The sequence below is a fragment of the Engraulis encrasicolus genome, chromosome 6 (assembly GCF_034702125.1).
Source record: "Engraulis encrasicolus isolate BLACKSEA-1 chromosome 6, IST_EnEncr_1.0, whole genome shotgun sequence".
NCBI classification, from domain to species: Eukaryota; Metazoa; Chordata; class Actinopteri; order Clupeiformes; family Engraulidae; genus Engraulis; species Engraulis encrasicolus.
Genome location: NC_085862.1, coordinates 21,382,744 through 21,405,552, shown reverse-complemented (window position 1 = coordinate 21,405,552; position 22,809 = coordinate 21,382,744). Strand labels below are relative to the sequence as shown.

The 22,809-nt window shown below is 45.2% G+C and overlaps 2 protein-coding genes across 2 annotated transcripts; both read right to left on the bottom strand.

The window, feature by feature from the left end:
- Window positions 1-198: 198 nt before the first annotated feature.
- On the bottom strand, window positions 199-13,463 carry LOC134450871 (vacuolar protein sorting-associated protein 4B-like). The gene is made up of 11 exons (XM_063200896.1): window positions 13,256-13,463; window positions 12,590-12,701; window positions 11,901-12,045; window positions 4,995-5,050; window positions 4,615-4,734; window positions 4,321-4,477; window positions 3,600-3,748; window positions 3,197-3,278; window positions 2,388-2,607; window positions 1,369-1,506; window positions 199-874 (listed from the first exon to the last, which is right to left on the bottom strand). The coding sequence occupies exons 1-11, from the start codon at window positions 13,277-13,279 to the stop codon at window positions 773-775; spliced, it is 1,305 nt and encodes a 434-aa protein (XP_063056966.1). The 5' UTR covers window positions 13,280-13,463; the 3' UTR covers window positions 199-772.
- A 643-nt stretch (window positions 13,464-14,106) lies between these two features.
- On the bottom strand, window positions 14,107-22,262 carry ankrd29 (ankyrin repeat domain 29). Its single transcript, XM_063200109.1, has 10 exons — window positions 22,120-22,262; window positions 21,393-21,503; window positions 21,061-21,159; window positions 20,077-20,175; window positions 18,768-18,866; window positions 17,598-17,696; window positions 15,684-15,782; window positions 15,414-15,509; window positions 14,760-14,858; window positions 14,107-14,412 (listed from the first exon to the last, which is right to left on the bottom strand). Exons 1-10 carry the CDS (start codon window positions 22,129-22,131, stop codon window positions 14,332-14,334), a joined length of 894 nt encoding a protein of 297 aa, XP_063056179.1. The 5' UTR covers window positions 22,132-22,262; the 3' UTR covers window positions 14,107-14,331.
- Window positions 22,263-22,809: the final 547 nt, after the last annotated feature.

Below are 22,809 nucleotides of genomic sequence, written 5' to 3'. Positions count from 1 at the left end.
ATTAATTTTACCTCAATATCTTGTTATTTTGGTTTAAGATAACACAAAATAAATATATACAATAACATAATGATGTTTTCCTGGATATTATTAGTAATTTTTTGCATTTGATGAAACTTATCCATTGGCCTATGCCTTCACCAACTATGTTAGTGTCTCTCACTCATTTTCCACACACAGGAACAGGTGCAAACATACTGGATATCACTTGAGGTTTAAGGGCCAGTATAAAAAAAGGTTTAACAATCAAATGATTTGTGTATGTGACAGATAAATAAGAGACTTCAGAATACACCTGGATGATCTGCACAGAAAAGATCTATGTATATAAAACTTACAAAATCATTCGTATGGGGCCCCATGTGACTTGCTGTAACATGTAAAGCTGTTAGGCCTATTCCTCATTGTCCCACAGTATACAGTAAGGCACATTGTATTATACATGTACGTACAGTACATGAAATATGTGTGAGTGCTTACTTTATGGCACATACCTAAAAAAATGCCCCATTTCTTTCATATGATTATATAATATAGCCATTTATATTGTATGTGTATTATTCTAATGTATTTTATCTTTTCAATGGGGAACCCTCCTCAAAAATGTGAATAATACCCAAAGGTCAACATTCAACAAACTAATTCAACTGTTTGTACACATTTGTGCAAAAGTACGTACATCCAGACAACCCATGGCACTTTCATACGTATGAAAACAATATAATACAAACAAACAAAATAATGCATTATATTTTGATAACGCCAAAGGTAATCATCCTTCTTGGCCAAAGTCTTCTGTGAACTGTTTAAGTTTCTTCAAGTCGTCCTCATTCACTGTAGGTTTGGTCTTCTCAACAGAGTTCAACATGTCCTTCTGTAAATGGTGACAGTAATGCAGTCATTATTAGTGCCAAATAATTCCCACACATACTAATAAAGAGATAACTTATAAGACAGCTTATTCTTCTAGTATATAAACAGTATATGGATGGAATAGTAACTTGGAGCTACACTAAGTAATTTTACAACCTTAAAATGATTACTTCAGTGGTTTGTGAATTTGTTTTACGGTTACGGTAGCCACCCTACGAAACAACTACAGTATGGATGGACAGAGTGTGTCTATGAAGAACCAATTTGCCCTTTTCATGTGGCGTCACACACCTTCAATTCAATGCTTTTGAAGCAATACAAGTAGCATCTGGTGGCATAGACATAAACGTACACCCCACTGTTTTCTATGGAAACCTGTAGTCATTTTTCCAGCTTTACTTCTGCCTGACATCAAGGTGAAATAGGCTAATTCAGCAACAAACTCATAGGGTGACTTAAGACCAAAATACTTGTGATAAAGGTCATTATTGTTACCATGGAAACTACAGGTTCCAAAAGTTCATCTCCTGATACATCCATCCACGTCATCTCAATGGCATTGGGGTCAGTTGGAGAACATGGGGTCAATAGGTTATCCATAACATCTGGATTGTTCCATCGCGTTCCTCTCACCTAGTCATGTGGAGGGATTTCAAATTAGTAGTCATTCAAAAAAAAGTAAGTGAAACATCATCTCCAAGTTCCTGCTCAGCTGTCTGCCCAGGATATTCAGTAAAATATGTGTCACTTTTTCAGCTCTTGATATTTTGTAGAGATGAAAAGTGAGTTGAACTCAACAGCGAAGTGCTGAATCAGATGCCTCTGGCCATCTTGAAACTCGGCCATCTTGTTGTTGAAGTGTTGGCCTCCAAACGTTAGTCAGTTCATGTAGCTTTTATTACAGTATTATCAGATTTGGTCAAAATCTGTCCACCCATTCAAGTCATCGTGCACACATGGACTCGTGTATGGCCTGACGACTAGAGAACAGTATACCTCTGACAACGTCAGTAGGTAGAAGCATAATAATGGTAATAATACCACATGTTAATGTTTATTTGGTGTGCATTATTTTGTTTTAATCAATTATACTTTAAATTGATTTATCTAGTAATGACATTCCTTTCTTGCGTGCATCATTTCTTTTTTGGCTTAACTCAGCAGGTAAGTTATTGTAGGAGTAGTTATTTTAAAATATGTCAGTAATTAACACCTGTATCATGTCAATAAAAGAAATGTGCTTCTCTTTACAAGCATACAATCCAGAACATCCCAACCTTAGCAGGACTGTGTACTATAACATACTGTTCCTATGAAGAAGACTTGTTTGGGAAGTCCAATACAGATTAACCTATGTACAGCACAGCGTTTAGACTAACAGATGTCAGGGGCAGTATTTAGACTAGCCCATGTTAGGTGCAGTATTTAGACTAGTCCACGTTAGGTGCAGTATTTAGACTAGTCCATGTTAGGTGCCGTATTTAAACAATGATGCCTTTAACCTTTTTGCTTACCCGTTTGAAGTGAGTGGCTGACTGCACCTTGCGAACAGGTTGCATGAGCGCGTCTCGGACCACAATGCTGATGTCAGCGCCAGAGTAGCCGTCCGACTTATTGCCCAGGGTCTTGAAGTCCTCCTCATTCAGCTCATTAGGCGTAGAGCCCAGGTGAAGCTTGAACATCGTGGAGCGAGCATTTTCTTCCGGCAAAGGGATGTAGATGCGCTTCTCAAATCTGAGACAAAAAGACAATTAGGCATGTCTCTGGGGAAAAAATGCATGTTCTCTTTTATGATCTATAGGTATTTTAAGAGGATTGTCAAATGTTTAGTCTAAATAAGTGAAATGAGCAAGTGCTTAAGTTTGTAATGAAAAAGTTTCATGGCTTCATTACCATTTACCAAGCCATGGGTGGGGAACCTATGGCCCAGGTGTCGTTTATGACCAGCGATGCCATCTTATCCGGTCCCCGATGTAAATGTAATGTTACGCAGTTTAACATGAAATATGAAATGTTTTGTAATGCAATCTTAGACATTCCATGCAATACAATTAAGTAATATTTTCAGGGAACCTAGTGAAGGTGGGGTCTGTTGTAAAGGTGGCCACCTTCAATATAGGCCTTACGTGCACGGGGATATCCTGGTTTGTGTTCATAGTACGGCCTTGGGAGGACTTAATAAAATTTTAAGTGGCCCTTCGAATGAAAATGACTCCCCACCCCTGCACTAAGCCAAGGCTACAAAGAAGTCAATTCCTCTATCAATTGCTCTGAATAAACATACGCACGGCACTGTACATGTGCAATTTTCAATCCTTGTTACCTTCTTCTTATAGCAGAGTCAAGAGTCCAGGGGATATTGGTAGCTCCAAGCACAAGAATACCTTCATTGTCATTCCCAACACCTAAGATGGAAAAATTGTTTGGACAATTTAAAAGAAATGTATGCAAATAAATGATTGCATTTGTGTACTGTAGTTCTCTTATGCTCAACGCTTTCCAAATTAACACCACACACTCACTCATTGACCAGTGGTTCTCAAGCTTTTTTGAACAAATGCCCCCTTGACCTCATCATAAGCCTGCCAACGCCCCCGTAACCCCATCATAAGCCTGGTAACACACACCCCCCCCTTAGAATGAAAAAAGAAAATAGACTATTGCTCCCATTTGCAACTTAGCCACTGTCACAGCACCCCCATGTTAATATGTTTTTCATAACACACCTTGCATCTGGACAAGGAACTCTGTCTTTATGCGGCGCGCAGCTTCGCTCTCGTTCTCGCTGCGTGAGCCACACAGGGAGTCGATTTCATCAATGAAGATGATGGAAGGCTTGTGCTCCCGGGCCATGCTGAACAGGCTCTTCACCAACCTGTTGAAAAGGAGATGGTGCAAACCACAGGTTAAGGTCCAGGACAAAGGCTGGCTCAATTTTTACAGTGAGGAGTCCATACACTATGTTTCGATCTTCTTCAGATTCCCTTCTCTACGTAGAGAATCTGAAGAAAACCTCAATAGTCCAAACAAAGTTGTTCTGTCATTGATTAAAGCACAAACAAAAAATGATTTCAAGTGTGCAGACTCCTCACCAACCTGACAACAAGCTGAGAGGAAATAGAGAGTTCTCCTCAAACAGCAACATTGACTAGTTTTTGTTCACAAAGGCTTGTGCAGTTCATTTGCGTCTTAGTTATTCTTGACATTGAAGCAATTAAATTGTTGACTCCAGTTACTCCATGCAAGGTCTGTGTTTGTTTGAAATAACATCAATAAAAAACATCACCATCATAATCATAATAATACTCTATGAAGCCAGCTGTTTTTCGTCAAATGTGTTATATCAAAAATAGTATGGCTTCATTCAAGTTTGCTATTTAATTTCTAGTTTATCTTCCATCACCCAGTCCACATCCATGCTGACCCCCATGCCTCTGCCCCACTCACTTCTCACTCTCCCCGAGCCACTTGGACACCAGGTCTGAGGATGAGATGGAGAAGAAGGTGGAGTTGTTCGCCTCGGTGGCAACGGCCTTCGCCAGGTACGACTTCCCAGTGCCAGGAGGACCAAACAGCAGAATGCCTCGCCATGGAGTCCTTTTACCTTGAATAAAAAACAAACAGGTGTGTAATTAATAATAGCTGAGCTGATAACACTGTACTGTTGTAAATGCACAATATTTTTGTTACAAGTCTGTAAACGACGAGTGAGTGGGTGGATGGTTGGATGACAAACTGTACCAGTGAACAGATGAGGGAACTTGATGGGGAGGATGACGGCTTCTTTCAATGCCTCTTTTGCACCTTCCAAACCGGCCACATCATCCCATTTTATGTTTGGCTTCTCCATGACAATCGCACCTTAAAGTACCAAGATTTCACCACATCACTGACTCATAGCACAAAACAAGTATTTACAAGGACAATGATGTCAAAATCAGTTTAATAACATATTTATATGGGTAATGTTAACTGTGTGGTAATTCTATGACAACATCAGCTTTTACAGTATCTGATTTTTAGGCAAAATGAGATGAGATGAATCTAAGGAGGGTTAATATTTCAACATGATATTAATTAGGTGTTTGTTAGTCATGACAAAAGAAGCACTAACTCTATACCTTGAAGCTGGCTTTGGAACTTCTTCTTCTCCTGGTCTTCGCCATCACTGTCACTACTGGAAGAGGGTGACATGCCCTTACTAACAGTTCAAGTTTGTGCACCCATTACACACTGCATTCTGCGTTCAGGCTGAGCACAACATACGCCTATTGGCAGCCTTAAAAATTACAACCGTTTTACTGTAATTCTGTACAGCATCAACATCAATACATAGGACATAGGAACCAACTATATTGGGTTATTCAATCATGGAGTGAGCTACCATTTCAATGATCAATGATGCACAACCCAAAGGCAAGGATTTTTTGCATCTCTGGAACGATCCAATAAAACTCCATATACAGTACATGGTTCATGAATTTAGCCGGGAATTGTGATGGAACAGCACTGATTTAGTGAGTTGCATGTTTCAGTACAGAGAGCAAAACAACTTAGTATACACCCATAGCAACCATTCCCATTTTGTCAAATCAGTCTCCTCTAATTTACAACTCAAATGTTCCAGCTCAACCAACCAGGTCAATATGTTTCACCACTTCTCCTGTGAGACACAACATGTTTTAGAAAGACAGGCAAGGTTCAGGATCTGTCTTTCTGTGTGTGTGTGTGTGTGTGTGTGTGTGTGTGTGTGTGTGTGTGTGTGTGTGTGTGTGTGTGTGTGTGTGTGTGTGTGTGTGTGTGTGTGTGTGTTAGGTTGCTCAGCTCCCCTTCCTGTTCCTCTTCTGCCTTCTGTCATAAGCCATCTGTGAAGCTCACTGAATGAGCTTCACTCTCGTTTTCTGTCTCTCTCCTTGGGACTCTCTCTCTTGCTCTCTCTCTCTCTCTTGCTCTCTCTGCCTTCTCTCTCTCTCTCTTGCTCTCTCTGCCTTCTCTCTCTCTCTCTCTCTCTCTCTCTCTCTTGCTCTCTCTGCCTTCTCTCGCTCTCTCTCTCTCTTGCTCTCTCTTTCTTCTCTCTCTCTCTTGCTCTCTTTGCCTTCTCTCTCTCTCTCTCTCTCTCTGCCTTGCTCTCTCTGCCTTGCTCTCTCTCTCTTTTGCTCTCTCTGCCTTCGCTCTCTCTCTTGCTTTCTCTGTCTCTCTCTGCCCGTCTGCCTTGCTCTCTCTGTGCCTGCCTTGTTCTTGTTCTCGTTTTGTCTGTCTGTCTGTCTGTCTGTCTGTCTGTCTGTCCTGTCTCTGTCTGTCGTTATGTGTGTCTGTCTATCTGGTTATCTCTGTCTACCTGATTCTCTCTACCGGTTAACTACCTTAATTACTTTCTATCATCTGCCACTCTACTCTCTGTTCTGTCTTTGCTCTGTCTGATTGTCTCCAGCTGTCTCGACTCATTGTCTCTCGTTAACCTCCCAGCTGTATCCTATCTCCCTCTTGATTCCTCTGTGTATATCTAGTCCTGTCTTTGTGTTTGTCCTTGTCGGATCGTCTGCCAACCTGGCTCCTGTGTTTCTCTGTCTCTCTGTTCCGGTTTGTCTGCGTTCCTGACCTCCTCCGTTATCCTGCACCTGATCCCGACCCATACCCGAACCCGAACCTGTTCTGCCTGACTTCCCGATCTTGACCTGGACCCGTCTGACATCCTCTGCTCTCCTGCCCCGGTAAACCTGATCTGCCTTCTGCCTTTTGACTACGCTTTCCGAGATTTCCCTGAATGGTACTTCTGCCTTTTAATTTGCCTGTTGTGTGTGTGTTCCCCCCCCAGGACTTCTGGCACCTCCATCACCAGCTCCAAAGGACGCGTCTCTGCCACTGGGGGACACACACACACAGGTCCCTGGGCACCCGGACTCCATCACTCACAATTCCCCAAAACCTTAAAATAAAAGCACGAAACGTGACGCAACTGGGTCCTCATCTTTCCATCCGTGACAGTACGATCCGACCAGCATGGACCCAGCGCACGCCTCAATCAGCCAGACTCCCCAATCACCTACAGCCATGCAGTTGATCCAATGGCAACAACAACAACAGCAACTCCGAGAGAACCAACAACAATTTGACAAGCTCACGGAACTGCTTGCCCTCCGGAATGCTTTGCCTCTGCCCGCCAGTCCAGCCGCGTCCACTCTGCCCGCCAGTCCAGCCGCGTCCACTTTGCCCGCCGGTCCAGCCCCGTCCACTCTGCCTGCCAGTCCAGCCCCGTCCACTCAACCCTGTCCATCTCTCCATCCAACCCAGCAGCCTGACCTAGATACCCGCATCCAACATTTGAAGGACTTTTACTCCCTGAGGAAGAGGTTGACTCCAGCCCTCAACTCTGTGATGAACACCAAGACGCAGCTGGTGGCTGTGAGAATTATTACCGACACCCTGCAGCGGAGGCCATGGCTCCTCCAGTTTGGCCTCACTGACGAAAGAGACAGCATGCAGCTTCATGAGAAGCAATTGGAACTTCTGCTGGCAGTGGAGGAGAGACCCAAAGCCTGATACATCTGAGACGCCAGCCCACGAGCTGGACTCAGCTGAAATGCTAACCCCCAAAGACACGCCAAGAGGTCTGTCCGGTAACCCCGAAGGCGTTGTTCCGTCCGGGACCCCCGAAGGCGTCGTTCCGTCCGGGACCTCCGAAGGCGTCGTTCCGTCCGGGACCTCCGAAGGCGCCGTTCTGTCCCGGACCCCCGAAGGCGCCGTTCCGTCCCGGACCCCCGAAGGCGCCGTTCCGTCCCGGACCCCCGAAGGCGCCGTTCCGTCCCGGACCCCCGAAGGCGCCGTTCCGTCCCGGACCCCCGAAGGCGCCGTTCCGTCCCGGACCCCCGGAGACGCCGTTCCGTCCCGGACCCCCGGAGACGCCGTCCCTTCCCGGACCCCCGAAGGCGCCGTCCCTTCCCGGACCCCCGAAGGCGTCGTTCCGTCCCGGACCCCCGGAAGACGTTGTTCAGTCCAGACCCCCAAAGACGTCGTTGCATCTGGGACCCCCAAAGACGTCGTTGCATCTGGGAACCTCGAAGACGTCGTTCCGTCCGGGACCCCCAAAGACGTCGTTCCGTCCGGGACCCCCAAAGACGTCGTTGCATCTGGGACCCCCAAAGACGTCGTTTCATCCAGGGCCCCAGAAGACGACCTTCCGCCCTGGACCCCCGAAGGGTTCGTTCCTTCCTGGACCTCCGAAGGCGTCGTTCCGTCTGGGACCCCCGAAGACGTCGTTCAGGCAGAGTTCCCTGAAGACGTTGCTCCGTCCGGGACCCCCGCTCTGGCCAAGACCCTCGATTCGTCTGAGACCCCTGGCCGCAATACCGTCCACCTCTCTGCAGCCGGACCCCCAATCCTGTTTGCAGCTGGACCCCCGGCCCTCTCTGCAGCCGGACCCCAAATCCTGTCTGCAGACGGACCCCCGGCCCTGTCCACCTGTCCTGATGCCGGCCCTCCTGATCTACCTGACCCGCCTGATGCCGGCCCCCCTGATCTGCCTGACCCGCCTGATGCCGGGCCCCCTGATCTGCCTGACCCGCCTGATGCCGGGCCCCCTGATCTGCCTGACCCGCCTAATGGCGGCCCCCCTGATCTGCCTGACCCGCCTAATGGCGGCCCCCCTGATCTGCCTGACCCGCCTAATGGCGGACCCCCTGATATGCTTGACTCACCGGACGCCAGTCTCGCAACTGTCAACACCCCTGCGGCTGCAGTTGCCCTTGAGGTTAGGCCCGTGACTGGCGTAGCCCTCCAAGAAGATGGCCATCCTGCCGTGTCCACCTGTGGCTATGAAGTCACCACCTCTGATGGACCTGTGGCCGCCCTTTTGCCTGCTGGCACTGCCTCCAGCCCCACTGGCTCAGCCCCTGACCTTGATGGCTCCGCCCCCAACCTGGATGACTCCGCTCCTGGTCCCGCTGGCTCCGCCCCTGGTCCTGATGGCTCCGCCCCTGGTCCTGCTGGCTCAGCCCCCGAATCGAATGGCTCCGCCCCTGGTCCTGCTGGCTCCGCCCCTGGTCCTGCTGGTTCCGCCCCCGACCCGGATGGCTCCGCCTCTGGTGCTGATGGCTCCACCCTTGTCCTTGATGGCTCCGTCCCTGGTCCCGATGGCTCTGCCCCTGTCCTTGATGGCCTGGCTCTTAATTCTGTGAGCTCCGCCTCCACTCCTGCTGACTCTGCCCCCTGTCCAGATGACCCTGGCCATTGCCCAGGTGGCTCCACCCACAATCCCACCTCTTCTGCTCCTGATCCTGCCTCCCAGTGTGCTCCAGATCCTGCGTCTGCTGACCCGGCCTACCTGTCTTCGTTTGCCTGCCAGCCTGCCCTTCCTCCTGCATACCTACCTCCCCAATTATCTCCTGTGTCCACACCTTTCCCAAGTCCTGTATCCCAGCCTGTCCCGCCACCTGTGTCCCATGTGTTCAAGTCTGCTCCACCTCCTGTGCACAAACCTGATCTCACGTCTGACCATCATCCAGTGCTTCCTGGACCCCTGCTTGTTCCCGTGCCAGTCACCATCCCTGTAACTGTGCCTCTCACCGTCCCAGTGTCAGTCCCTGTCTGCATCCAAGTACCCACCCCTGTGTCTGTCAGAGTCCCTGTCCATGTTCCAGCCCAAGCAACGACCCTTTTCCCTGCACCTGCGTTTGTCGACGTCATTGTGATTGTGCCTGTCCCAGTCATTGTTCCAATCACTGTTCCTGTCTCTGTCCCGGTCACTGTGCCTTTAAAAATCCCTGTGTTTGTTCCTGTGAATGTACCCCCCACTGCTGTGTTAGCTTCTGGACCACCACCTGTGCCCTCTGCCTGTGCCCATCCCACGACTTGTGCCACATCCTCAGCCCGGCCCTGTGCTTCGGCCTGTTCCTCTGCCTCAGTGCGACCCTCTGCTTTGGCACGGTCCTCTACCTCTGCCGGTCCCTCTGCTTTGCCTCATCCCTCCGCCGGCTCCCCCCTCCGCCCGCCCGGTGTGGTGGTGCCTCTTGGGGACTTCTGGGGCCGTCCCTTGAGGGGGGGGTTCTGTCATGAGCCATCTGTGAAGCTCACTGAATGAGCTTCACTCTCGTTTTCTGTCTCTCTCCCTGGTACTCTCTCTCTTGCTCTCTCTGCCTTCTCTCTCTCTCTCTTGCTCTCTCTGCCTTCTCTCTCTCTCTCTTGCTCTCTCTGCCTTCTCTCTCTCTCTCTCTCTCTCTCTCTTGCTCTCTCTGCCTTCTCTCTCTCTCTCTCTCTTGCTCTCTCTCGCTCTCTCTCTTGCTCTCTCTGCCTTCTCTCTCGCTCTCTCTCTTGCTCTCTCTCTGCCTTGCTCTCTCTCTCTTTTGCTCTCTCTGCCTTCGCTCTCTCTCTTGCTTTCTGTCTCTGTCTCTCTCTGCCCGTCTGCCTTGCTCTGTCTGCCTGCCTTGTTCTCGTTCTCGTTTTGTCTGTCTGTCTGTCTGTCTGTCTGTCTGTCTGTCTGTCTGTCTGTCTGTCTGTCTGTCCTGTCTCTGTCTGTCGTTATGTGTGTCTGTCTATCTGGTTATCTCTGTCTACCTGATTCTCTCTACCGGTTAACTACCTTAATTACTTTCTATCATCTGCCACTCTACTCTCTGTTCTGTCTTTGCTCTGTCTGATTGTCTCCACCTGTCTCGACTCATTGTCTCTCGTTAACCTCCCAGCTGTATCCTATCTCCCTCTTGATTCCTCTGTGTATATCTAGTCCTGTCTTTGTGTTTGTCCTTGTCGGATCGTCTGCCAACCTGGCTCCTGTGTTCCTGTGTTCCTGTGTATCTCTGTCTCTCTGTTCCGGTTTGTCTGCGTTCCTGACCTCCTCCTTATCCTGCACCTGATCCCGACCCATACCTGAACCCGAACCTGATCTGCCTGACTTCCCGATCTTGACCTGGACCCGTCTGACATCCTCTGCTCTCCTGCCCCGGTAAACCTGATCTGCCTTTTGCCTTTTGACTACGCTTTCCGAGATTTCCCTGAATGGTACTTCTGCCTTTTAATTTGCCTGTTGTGTGTGTGTTCCCCCCCCAGGACTTCTGGCCCCTCCATCACCAGCTCCAAAGGACGCGTCTCTGCCACTGGGGGACACACACACACAGGTCCCTGGGCACCCGGACTCCATCACTCACAATTCCCCAAAACCTTAAAATAAAAGCACGAAACGTGACGCAACTGGGTCCTCATAATTCCATCCGTGACACCTTCATTATAAACACCACTGTTCTCTCTCAGTGTGCCCCACGGCCACACCTTACCACCACACCTAATAAACGCCAAGTCTGTCACAAGTAATTACAATGTACCGCACTCTTGTTGCAGGCATTTCATTAAGCCAGGGACTACAATCCCAGGCTACAACATGTCACAAGAACTCTTATAGTAGCGTGTACTTCACCTACACATTCTACACAACGTAATTAAAGAGGACAGAATCTGGCAGGCTGGTGTGTCATTTTAAACTTGTTATGTAATAGGTTATATAGATGCTAAGTATGCTCTCTCTCTCTCTCTCTCTCTCTCTCTCTCTCTCTCTCTCTCTCTCTCTCTCTCTCTCTCTCTCTCTCTCTCTCTCTCTCTCTCTCTCTCTCTCTCTCTCACACACACACACACAAAGTAAAAACTCTTCAATGTCTTATTTTTGCTTGGTGCACTTAACATCTAATCACAGGTGAGTTCACTACTTTGCTGGTCTACCTATCCAATAACTTGTGTTCCCATTGGTTAGTGGTTGCAAAAACATGACAGGGTTTTAACAGTCCCCTGAAAGCCTGACTTGTGCTACGAGAAAGGGGGAAGGATAACTGCTTGTTAAAGATAAGACGTAAGATCCCCGAGCAAGATCTATGATCCAAGCATTGCTATCTTCAACCAATTAAGTCTTTTGCAAACAGTGTGCAGATCCTTCCGCCATTTCTCACAGACTTTTTTTTATTTTGCACCTCCTGATGTTCTCCTGGATGTCCACACCCTCCACTATACACTTAAGCCATAAGCTCACAGTATTGAGTCTCCCTTACCCTTTGTTGTCTGAGACCTTGACAGGTTTAGCAGGTGGGGAGCTCTCCATCTTCTTCAGGTAGACCTTCAGCTCCTCTGCCCGCGCCAGGTAGTCCCCACACTTGGCCCTGATGCTCTGCTTGGCCTTGTCCCCCTGCGCTTCATCTAGGGTGGACACACACACACACACACATACACACACAAAGATGCTACTACGCATGCTTTCACTGGTCTCCAGGGAGCATTGATTGCCAGGGGAGAATATTCATTACTATAATGCTTTTACGCTGTCTGATTCTCGCCAAACCCTTGAGTATTTCCATTTTCCGCTCAGCTTCATGGAACAGAGCAGAACCCATTCACCTGGCCAGGGTGAGGTTAGGTTTTGCCATCCTCACGTGTTAATTGTATTTATACAGAAGGTGAAACAGGCCTAATGGAGTTACAGAAGGAGTATGATATTAAATAAAATTAGTACAAGAAGATGGTAAAACCAGGTTAATTAATTCCCTCAAAAATTGTGCTTTTAACACAGTAGCTTTAAATATGAGACCATTTAAGCTATTATGTTTGAACTCAGGAAGACTGGGCTGAAAGTAGAATTTATACCTGTGTTATTAATTATGATTTAAAGGACAAGATGAAGCATATGTGATTGCATGTGTTGTGGAATACATCAGCAGCTTGTCAGCAATCCAAAACTCCTTACATTTCACCACATGAAGGAAGTACTGTATTGCATGCTGGTACAGACGAAGCGCCTCCTCATAGTTTTTGGCTTTGTCCTCGTCAGATGCTTTATTTGCCAAGTCGATGGCTTTCTGTGGGTAGGGAAAAAACAGCTGTAGTCCAACTCAGACAAAGGACAGAGGGGTGAGGCCATTATGCATACCTCAGACACCCTGTTCTGCAAGATGCTCTGCTCACCCATTGGCTGGATTATGATGACAGATAAGCATGGCGAGAGCTGTGCAATGTTGTCATCACTTACATTACCTTTAAATACCCTCAACATTACCTCGGTAGAATAAATAATGTAGGTTAATACACATAGGCCTAGGCTGCTTTTCCAAACGTTTGATAAACGTGTAGGCTTAATACATTGCAAAAGTACACTGCAAGACTACATAGCTAAAAATAATGATTAAAAAAAGTGCCCTACCAATATTCTACGCTTCCTTGTTCCGCGCTATCAGTAGCCTATTAGGCTACCCTATACATACTTTGGCATATCCTTACTGTATATTTTTAACAAACACATTTCAGATGACCAAACGTAACAATAATGAAAGTAACCTTCGTTAATTCTCTGTTACTTTTAACCAGTTTCTTTTTGATCAAGAGTCGTCTTATGCAGTGAGTTACCTGTACTCACCTGTAAATTATTTGGCTTACTCATGGCGTTGTAGTGTAGATCTAATCAATTGGCGCTGTGTTACAGATAGTCAATGCGTCAAATTCTTAAATAGTCAAGTCAACCTGAACATGACTACATAAACATTAACATTACATACGTAAAATCAAAAGCCAATTGCTCTGTTGTTTACACGGCTCCTTCCTAACTCGGTAGTTGCTCCTGTCATATCGTGACGCTAAGTGATTGTAGGAGTGGCTTGCAGGAGGCGAGCTATTTAGCCTAGGCCTACTTCCCAAAATTTGATGGATATAACTAGTGACACTTTGTGGCTTTGCAAGTGTGTGGCCCATAGGCCTACATGTGAGTACAGGTATGGTGTGGACAGCTGGAATTCAAGACATCAGTATCGCCTACTTTCCCATTGACATTTCAACTTAATACAGCCTATACACACAAACTTATAGCCTATAATTATAATCAATAAGTGGCAAACACCTAAATCTTTAACACAAATATTTTATTTCACAACATATTAGGCCTTTAAATCGCACACACAAAACACAATGTTCAAATAATAATATACATCTATAAATAGCACAGCCATAAACAGAGATTGAGGGAATGACCAAAAAGCAACACTTACATTCAATTCATATCTTGTTTTATTCATGGTTATGGATCTGTTATTTAGGCTAAAGTACAAAGGCTCTCCGATACTCATACCAACAATTAACTCCACATAAAATATTAACATATCCACTGACACACACAGCACACACTTTCATTAAGGCATACTGTTCATAAAGAACTGTTACAATTGAAATGCAATTGTTGCAACAAGAAGTAAATTCGAAGTGAATTCTGTTCTGCTATATTTTAGCTGAATGCATTGATTGTAATTCCGGCATGATTTGAGGAATTTGAGTTCTATTGTCCATATAGTTGTAAAGCTTCAGTTGCAAACAGGCACCTTTTTATCTTTTTAAATATAATATAATTTTCAAAATGCTTTGATATAAGATTCCCGGCAGCAAATGTTTCTTTCTCTCTCTGGAAACCCATGGTCACTTGTGAGGACCAGGGTTAGATGGTCATCAGCTTCCATTGGCAATGCTTGGTCGCAGAAGACAGAGAATCCGGTCGTTCTTGGTAAGGTCAGCGGGGAGATCATTATTCTGTTTGGAAATTGTAAGATGCAACCAATCAAAAGTATTAAGAGATTATTAAAGAATCTACTGTATGTACACTACAGTATGCTATGAACTGTACTACATACGCTAACTGGCGTAACATTGTGTACTATTGTGTCGTAGTCTCTTACTGCAGCAGGGGTCGCCGGCGGGCCTATTCACTATTTGCTGAAAATACTCCACTACATCATAACAACATTGCTATGACAGTACAGAGAGCCTTAAGTAACAGATTAAGACATAGACATTACAATTTTGGTGACAGTAAGGTTATAACATAGGTGCTGCGCTAAGGGGTTAAACCAATTCAGGATTTGCAATCTGATACTCACAATATTTGGTAAAGAGGGATCTGCACATGCCCCTAGCAACAGAGATACAGTCTTGGGATGCCCTCCGACAACCGCCGCATGTAGAGCTGTTGAACCATTCTACACAGGACGGAGAAAAATACAGACAGAATTTGACACACGTACAAACGTTTGTAGATCCATGCACAGCTTCTACGTATATGTGTTGCTAGGACTGTGTAACAATTCAAAAGAAAAAAAGTTTACTGCACACTTACTTGACTTTGTTCATTTATTATCAGAGTGAACAACGCGTTTCACCTCTGTGCGACATCAGGTTTGCTCAGACCTGATGACACACAGAGGCAAAGCCTATTAAATAGTCAAGCAAGTATGTGGTAATCTTTCTTTCTTTTGAATAGACAAAATAACGTAATTCAAATAACTTCTTTTACCAACTGCACACCATGCTCTCTATTATCACCCAGTTGACAACTAGAGGTTGTTCATATACGTAACTAGGATATGTAGTGAAACACAACAACTGTTATTTATGCGATTGTATACTTCTATGCATACGACAGAACCGCTCTTCTAAACCACATGTGAAAATCTCTAGATCTTTACTTTAAGTGGCCGTCAACCGATTCCTGTGTAAATTACAGGGCCTTTTTATGGCATTAAAATAGTGGCAACCTTCAAAAGACCCAGGCTGGGGGAAAACTTCAGAAGCTCCTCGATGACTTTATTATGCCCTTTGAAGGCAGCCTTGAACAGAGCCGAAGAACCATCCTATTTAAAGACACAGAGAGACACAAGCACACAGCCCAGAAAAAAGTCAACGGTCAGAGACGAGAAAATTAATTGAAAAATCATAACAAACGAGAAAACCATGACAAATCTTTTCAAACAATATCTTGTTTTTATAAGGTAATTAAAGGGTTAACTTGGTTGAAGTGTGTTTACCTTTCTCTCTGCCTCCCGCTCGGCCCCGTGCAGCAGTAGAACCTTCACCACCTCGCTGTGACCCATTTGGGCTGCCATCCACAAGGGGGCAGTATCATCCTGATGCGGAGCAGAGGGGGAAACACCAGGCAACACAAAACAAGACATTTCATTCAAGTTACATTCTGGACTCGATTCAATCCTACCATGCAGAGTCTCTGCTGTAAGCTTGTTGTTACCAAAGGGTAATGGACTAGTGTAAATCAGTTACTTAGGACGTTTCGGTAATACCATTGGCATTACCATTATGATGCAATGCAACTGAGTTTTTTCAGTGAACAGTGAGCAATCCAATCCACACTTAATTGTTGCAAACACAAAAAGTTGCAAAAACAATTGCAAAAAGTGCTGTACTCCATGTTGAAAATACTCTATCTGGATTAATGTAAGTATACATACAGCACATTCATTTACAGTATGTTCTTTTAGAAATAATTACAGTATGTAAACTATGACAGACTGCATTGACCCCTTTGCACAGAGCCTCTGTTATAACCTAATTGTCACTTAAATTGTAATGATCAAGCCTTAATTTGTTCCTTTGCTGCTCTCTCTCTCTAATGTCAATATTGTTATGATGTAGTTGACTCTTTTCAGATAGCTACACAAAAAGATTACAACACGTGATATTTCACTTAAAGGCAATGGGCCATCCCATCCCATTCCACCCCCACTCATTCACATCCAAAAGCTCACAATTCTCATTACAGGTTTTATGGTCTTGCCTTAAATGTAATCATAAATGCCTGGAGCATCCCACACACATGCAATGGCATAGATACAGATTCATTTGCTCTCCTTAGCATTACTTTAGCTTTTTTTGGCGTTTTATGCAAATAACATTTCTCTTGAGATACCACCTGTGTAGTAATCACAACTAATTTCTTTCAGTCCAAAACAAAACTTTTTTTGATATGTGATTTTTTTTAAATATATACGTGTTTTTTATAAGGTCCTTGTTGTGTATTTTCAACAAGAAGAATCATCTCACCTCAAAAGTTAAATAAAATGTAATTGCTGTGGCTTGGACCGATTAACTTATAAAATTCCAAACAGACTTAATAAAGGCTTAATTGCGACACATGTCAGAGTGTTTTTGACAGTTAACATGACCAAGACATAACAATAAAGACTTTTAACTGTGAGTGCCTTGGGGTTTCTCATGATGTTTTACCGTACTTTTCCCATCCACACAGAGCACTTAGCACAAAGACCAGGACCAGCTGGACTTTTAGTTAAAAATACAGTACATATGGTAGATTTAGGTTGTTTTGCACAGGCATCTGTGTTTCTGAAGTGCTCAGATGCAACTATACAGTTGCCCCATTAGATAGGCTAAGCAACTTGCTGACCTAAAGAAGTTACATTGTAAACAGCTAGACTTCTTTTGGTTCTCTTTCTTGCAAACAACTTCACTCCTTGGTTATTATAAGTTGGATGAATGAGAACCTTTTAAAGTGAAGAGGTATTGGAGCACACATCCAAACTGCAGATTCAGGACAAAAGGGTTGGAAACGTTGGGAGTAAAAATGCAAAACGGGACACCTATTTAGTATTTTTATAGATGACATACTGTACGTATGTGCATATACATTATGTACACTTAGCTCACACTATTTTGTCCAAAGCTACGTACAATGATTTACAGGGTATTGGGTACAGTCCCTGGAGCAGTATGGGGTTAGGTGCCTTGCACAAGGATACTTCAGCCATTGATGGAGGTGTAGGGAGAAGGGTGGGATTTGAACCTGCAACCCTTTGATCGTACGACCATGTCCTTAACCACTAGGCCACAACTGCCCTTGACTGGCTACTGGGTTTCACAGTGCTGCACAAGCAGAGTTGGAGGTCAGTGATGAATGGAAGCCCACTCACCTCGCGCAGGTGATTCACTTTGGCTCCGGACGCGATCAGCTGCCGCACCACTGTCACGTGACCTTGCTGAGCCGCCAGGAAGAGAGGGGTGGCTCCGTCCTGCAACATGATACGGAGGTCATGCCAATGTGCACTACACGCAGCATGTCATATGAGGCACGTGTTGACCAACAGAAGACTTAAAAATAGGCCATGTAAAGGAAGACCATCCTAGGGGCCCATCCTGAGGGAGTGGAGGCCATGGCAGAGAATCTACTCTCTCACTGCCAGAATGAACAGCTTCAGCTAAAGGACTTAGTGGAAATAGTCATTTGTACAGGGATGTTTCATTCGAGACAAAAAGGGCAGGTGCTCAACCCCCCCATGTACATTTGTGGATTGGTTTGACTTTTTGGATGATTTTTAATACACCTGGCCGGACACATACGGAGCATATACAGTATTGTCAGTGTTTGCAACTCTACTACTTATTAGTAACATGCTGTACATTACTTTTAATTCCATTCTCAATGCCTCTGAACATAAACTGAGTTAAGAGTTAAGTGACATAGCACACTGCCATTGAATCACTTCAGAATTAGGCGACCAATCTTAACCGCATACCTAATAGTCTATAATCTGATGGTACCAACCAAAATGCCAGTGGCCATAGGGCTATGTTTGGCCGCTTTAAAGTTTCCAACATAATGTTTACTTCAGCTTCTTCTTTTTACAAGAGACTGTCAAGTAAGGAGGCAGTGTAACCTGACTATTTGCTTTTTGCTTTTAATACTTGTGTAAAGCCATGCTTTTAATACTTGGAAATTGTCTGCAAAATGATGGTTTTCTTTCTCCAGAGCCCACAAGTGAGGCCTTGCAGGCTGAAATTCTGTGACCTACATTCATTGGTCACTAGCCAGCACGCCCACTACGCTAAAACCCCTCACCACCAGTACTAAAACCACCTTCCCCAACACACGCCCCCACCCATCCCAGTCCTACGGATCCTACAATCCTCATTGCAATTCACTGTAACCCCCTTTTAGTCTCTCAAAAATACCCCTGTTGGTCCATATGTAGAGGGGCCCCATGGAGAACCTAACCCTCAATCTTCTACTGGACATGCCGTATATAGTCTCCCATTTAACAGGGGGCCGACCTACAGCAGAACGCATAGCAGGAAATACTCACATTTAGCTGATCGTGGACATTCGCCCCGTTCTTAAGTAAGGTCTCCACCACCCTACTGTGGCCATACTGGCTAGCGGCAGAAATCGCAGTGCCACCATCCTGAAAAGAAATAATAAATGTCTGCAACATTGATCTATGCTCCCAAAAGTATGAACAGAATGATGTTTCGCACACTCAGTCCTTTAACAAAGTGCCACAATACGGTACAAATATTATGCTTCTGTTAGCAAGGCACCTGACACAAATGCGCAAACACTCTTTAGTCAAATAGCCTTTGTTATGTGCTTGTTGATACCAAAACAGTAATTATTAAATCTTAATCTGTTACTTCACTCTTGTGTTTCATCGCTGTCATAGCTATGTTGTTATGATGTATTGGTAGGTAGTTAAGTTTTTATAGCAAACGGTGAATCAGGGGACAATGAAATTCTAGGTTGTTTCGTCCGGAGGCGGTATTACATGCCTACGTCACAATAGTGATGCCCGTCCTTGTTGCCGACAACGTTTGATTCGTCGCCCTGACAACCGTCCGGAATGAAATGTCAGTATGATATTTTTTACTGCACATTGTGTGTGTGTGTGTGTGTGTGTGTGTGTGTGTGTGTGTGTGTGTGTACACCAATCTACCTTTGTGAGGCCACTGCTATTGGAGCACACCCACATGCAAGGGCCTTCACTCCATGTGGGGCCCAAATCCTGAACCCCAAATGTTTTAACCCCTTTTGCTGGGCTAGTTATGGTGTTACTGGTAAAAGTGAAAGTGTAAAAACATTTCCTTACTGACAGGTTAGGGTTAGGGATTGTTTTGGTTTGGGCACAGTTTAGCATTCTTTAGCTATTGTTAGGGTTAGTATGAATGGAAGGGACCCAGAAAGATAGGAAGGGCACCACAAGTCTTGACTTTGACATGACAACTGAAGTAAAAATGCAGTAGATTGTGAGCAGTATTCATATACATATATTACATGGTAGGCCTAATATTTTATAGCACCATGGGGACATTTCTCTCAGAACCAAATATTTCAGTTTGTGCAACAGCTGTCTGTCACCATGGCTACCAATGTGCTGTTATACAGCATAGTTCACCATACAAACAAAATGGTTTCAAGTACAATTTCCATCCATCCCCCTTTTAAAAACGTGTTCTCTCTAACAAACATGCTCAAACACACACATGCATGAGTGCACACACACTCACACACACACACACACACACACACAGCCAAAATGTGAAAATGCCTCTCATTATACAACACGCTCGAGTTAACACAGGAGCGGAAATAGTTGCGTCCAAATACCGTCCAAATACCTTTGTCCTGAACTCTGTGGAGGCTCCAAACTCGAACAGCAACTTCACAATGTCATTGTGTCCCTGCTGGGACGCATAGAAGAGTGCAGTGGAGCCCGTCTAGCGAGACATCAAAGCAGAGGGACACACACACAGCATCACAACTTGGCCTTCCACGGAGTCAGACGAACTCCCCAAGCTTAACATATAATTTAGCGCTCTCTCCCATGTTTGACTGTTGAGCTGATTGCCCCAATTACGTTCCAAATGTTTGCCCCCATGAACTTCCAGTCTGGGCTTTTTTTTTATTTTCTTTTTCTTTTTTTTACGACAGTTTTAAGTCTGCTCAGAAGCCATTATACTGGCACTGGTGGACAGACAGCAGTCAGTAAATTGTTTTCTGCATTAATAATGCAAGTGACATGCTGTTAGGTCTCCTTGTATGGCTGAAAAGGTAGATGACGAACTGCAATAGCTTGCAACTATTCACCAGCTGACAAAAGAAAAGAAAAGAAGATGCTGGAGAATCCAACACTACTGTGTAAATGAATCAAAACAGATATGTTTGCTGCTTGGCATGAGGCCTATGCTAGACGAGACATAAGTTTGCAACATAAAACCGGACTGCGTTATTTGCCTCTGTGCATTGGAGATTTTTGATTTCTTGGATTCTTGAATTTACACTGCTACAGGAAATCATTCTATTCCTCACGCACCTCTCTCTCTGTCTCTGTCTGTCTGTCTGTCTGTCTGTCTGTCTGTCTGTCTGTCTGTCTCTCTCTCTCTCTCTCTCTCTCTCTCTCTCTCTCTCTGTGTGTGTGTGTGTGTGTGTGTGTGTGTGTGTGTGTGTGTGTGTGTGTGTGTGTGTGTGTGTGTGTGTGTGTGTGTGTGTGTGTGTGTGTGTGTGTGTGTGTGTGTGGGTGGGTGGTGGTGCATGAGTGCAAAGTATGCATTGTGGTGGGTGCTTTTTGGTTCAGCATGTTTTGAACAGTCTACTGTACCTACCTCTCTTTGCAGGTTGATGTCAGCCCCTTGCATGATAAGTTCATGGGCGCAGTCATAATGCCCACTGTAGGCAGCCACCATGAGTGCTGTAGTGCCATACTAGAGAAGGCAAACAACAGTTTATAAACACCATCATCAAAGCCAGAGTATATTAGCCTACTTGACAGTAGTAGCATGACAAATGCAAAGAGTAAACAGATGTTGACTAAATAACACAAAGAGAGTTAAAGTTCAATGTGCAGTAGAGAGAGAGAGAGAGCGAGAGGGAGAGAGAGAGAGACAGAGAGAGAGAGACATAGAGTCGTGTTTCATAATTGCTGTGTTGGCCATACACAGTCTTTGCAGTCGGCATCCACTCGTCCACTGTTCAGAAGCAGCTGTAGCAGCGCCAAGTTCCCCTTCCGAGCTGCCCAAAATACTGCGTTGGCGAGGGGCGTCTCCTTCTGCAAAACACATGTACATAAATGTCACACATGGCCATTATAGTGCTCAGACAGGGTTGGCATGGCGGTTTATGCATGCATAGACCCGTCGGCTAGAACCTGCATTTGTGAGGCTATTTCAGAGGCGCAGTCAAAACAACAGACTCTCGCTATTTGATGGCCATTCAAGTCCACATGTTTTCTTTTCCAGTCGAAAATGTGCATGTATTCTTATGTATTCGTATGCAAGATAAGCAGTGAGCGTGTTGAACATCAGAATGCTTGTGTTTACATGCGTAACAAGAACGGTGAAGAACACGACGCATTTTTCTGGTCGTGCCTGCCACTGCGCTGTCCATACTATGCGCTGCTCACAAGACTAACTGCGCTTAAACGAAAATAAATGTCTGTAGTCTAAATATGTCGCAAGGCATACGGCCAGCAAACGAGGGACAAATATTTAGGCTACATTTCCGTTATAATCGGTGCCACTAACTTTCCAACAGCGGCGATATGCGCTATCTTAGCGAGGTATAGCCCAGTACGCGCTCCAGTGTGGCAGCTCATCACACTGTCGCTGTTATCATTTAATTAAAAAAAAAACGGATTTAAAATATTGACAGAAGGAGCTGCTCACCTTGAACGACATTCTCTGTGTCCTATTCGCGAGTCATTGCTCCCGGTAACCACAGCTACAGAGGGAGCCGCTTTACGGACCGGTTAGGGTCTGAATCAAACGGTGCCTGTCCTTCCTTGCCCCGGTGACGCTGCTGTAAACTATCTCGCGCAGCCACAACAGGCCAACCAGCTAACGCAGCGTTTTTGCCCTTCTACATCTCTTCCACGAGCAGAGCCGAATATCCTAGAAAGAAGCTATTCACATCTTCAGTATAATATTGTGCGCTTCAAACATTGTGGAACATAACATTGGCTACACTATTTTTCCTAACTCGTTGACCCGAAGATGACCCAGGTAGCCCAACCTCAAAAGTTTGTTTTAAAAACATTGCAACCTACATTTTTATGTTTCTGAAGTCTAGAATACTTCCTTGACTGGTTGACATCTGGATAAGATATCAGCGGCTGACCACAACACAACATGGGCCTTCTCTTTTAACTGCCCCAAATATGGATGTAGGATTCAGAATTCAGTACTTCAGCATGAGTTCTGTTGAACAGATAAAGACATTATAGAGCATGTATTCAGCTGTCACTTAAATATGTCTACTGGATAATGCATAGCCTGAGTGGGTTATCATTGCGGTGGAGGCAGGCCCCAACTACAACCCACACACACACACACAGAGAGATGTCTGCTACATCATTC

What these genes read in the sequence shown, in the direction of transcription:
- LOC134450871 (XM_063200896.1), bottom strand. Translation starts at nt 13,279, where the DNA reads ATGAGTAAGCCAAATAATTTACAG. An exon ending in CTTCCTTCATGTGGTGAAAT is followed by an intron (nt 12,046 to 12,589) that starts GTAAGGAGTTTT and finishes TGTCCACCCTAG; the next exon opens with ATGAAGCGCAGGGGGACAAG. An exon ending in AAGGTCTCAGACAACAAAGG is followed by an intron (nt 5,051 to 11,900) that starts GTAAGGGAGACT and finishes ACCCTCTTCCAG; the next exon opens with TAGTGACAGTGATGGCGAAG.
- ankrd29 (XM_063200109.1), bottom strand. An exon ending in ATGCCGACTGCAAAGACTGT is followed by an intron (nt 21,160 to 21,392) that starts GTATGGCCAACA and finishes TGCCTTCTCTAG; the next exon opens with TATGGCACTACAGCACTCAT. An exon ending in CCACAGAGTTCAGGACAAAG is followed by an intron (nt 18,867 to 20,076) that starts GTATTTGGACGG and finishes ATTTCTTTTCAG; the next exon opens with GATGGTGGCACTGCGATTTC.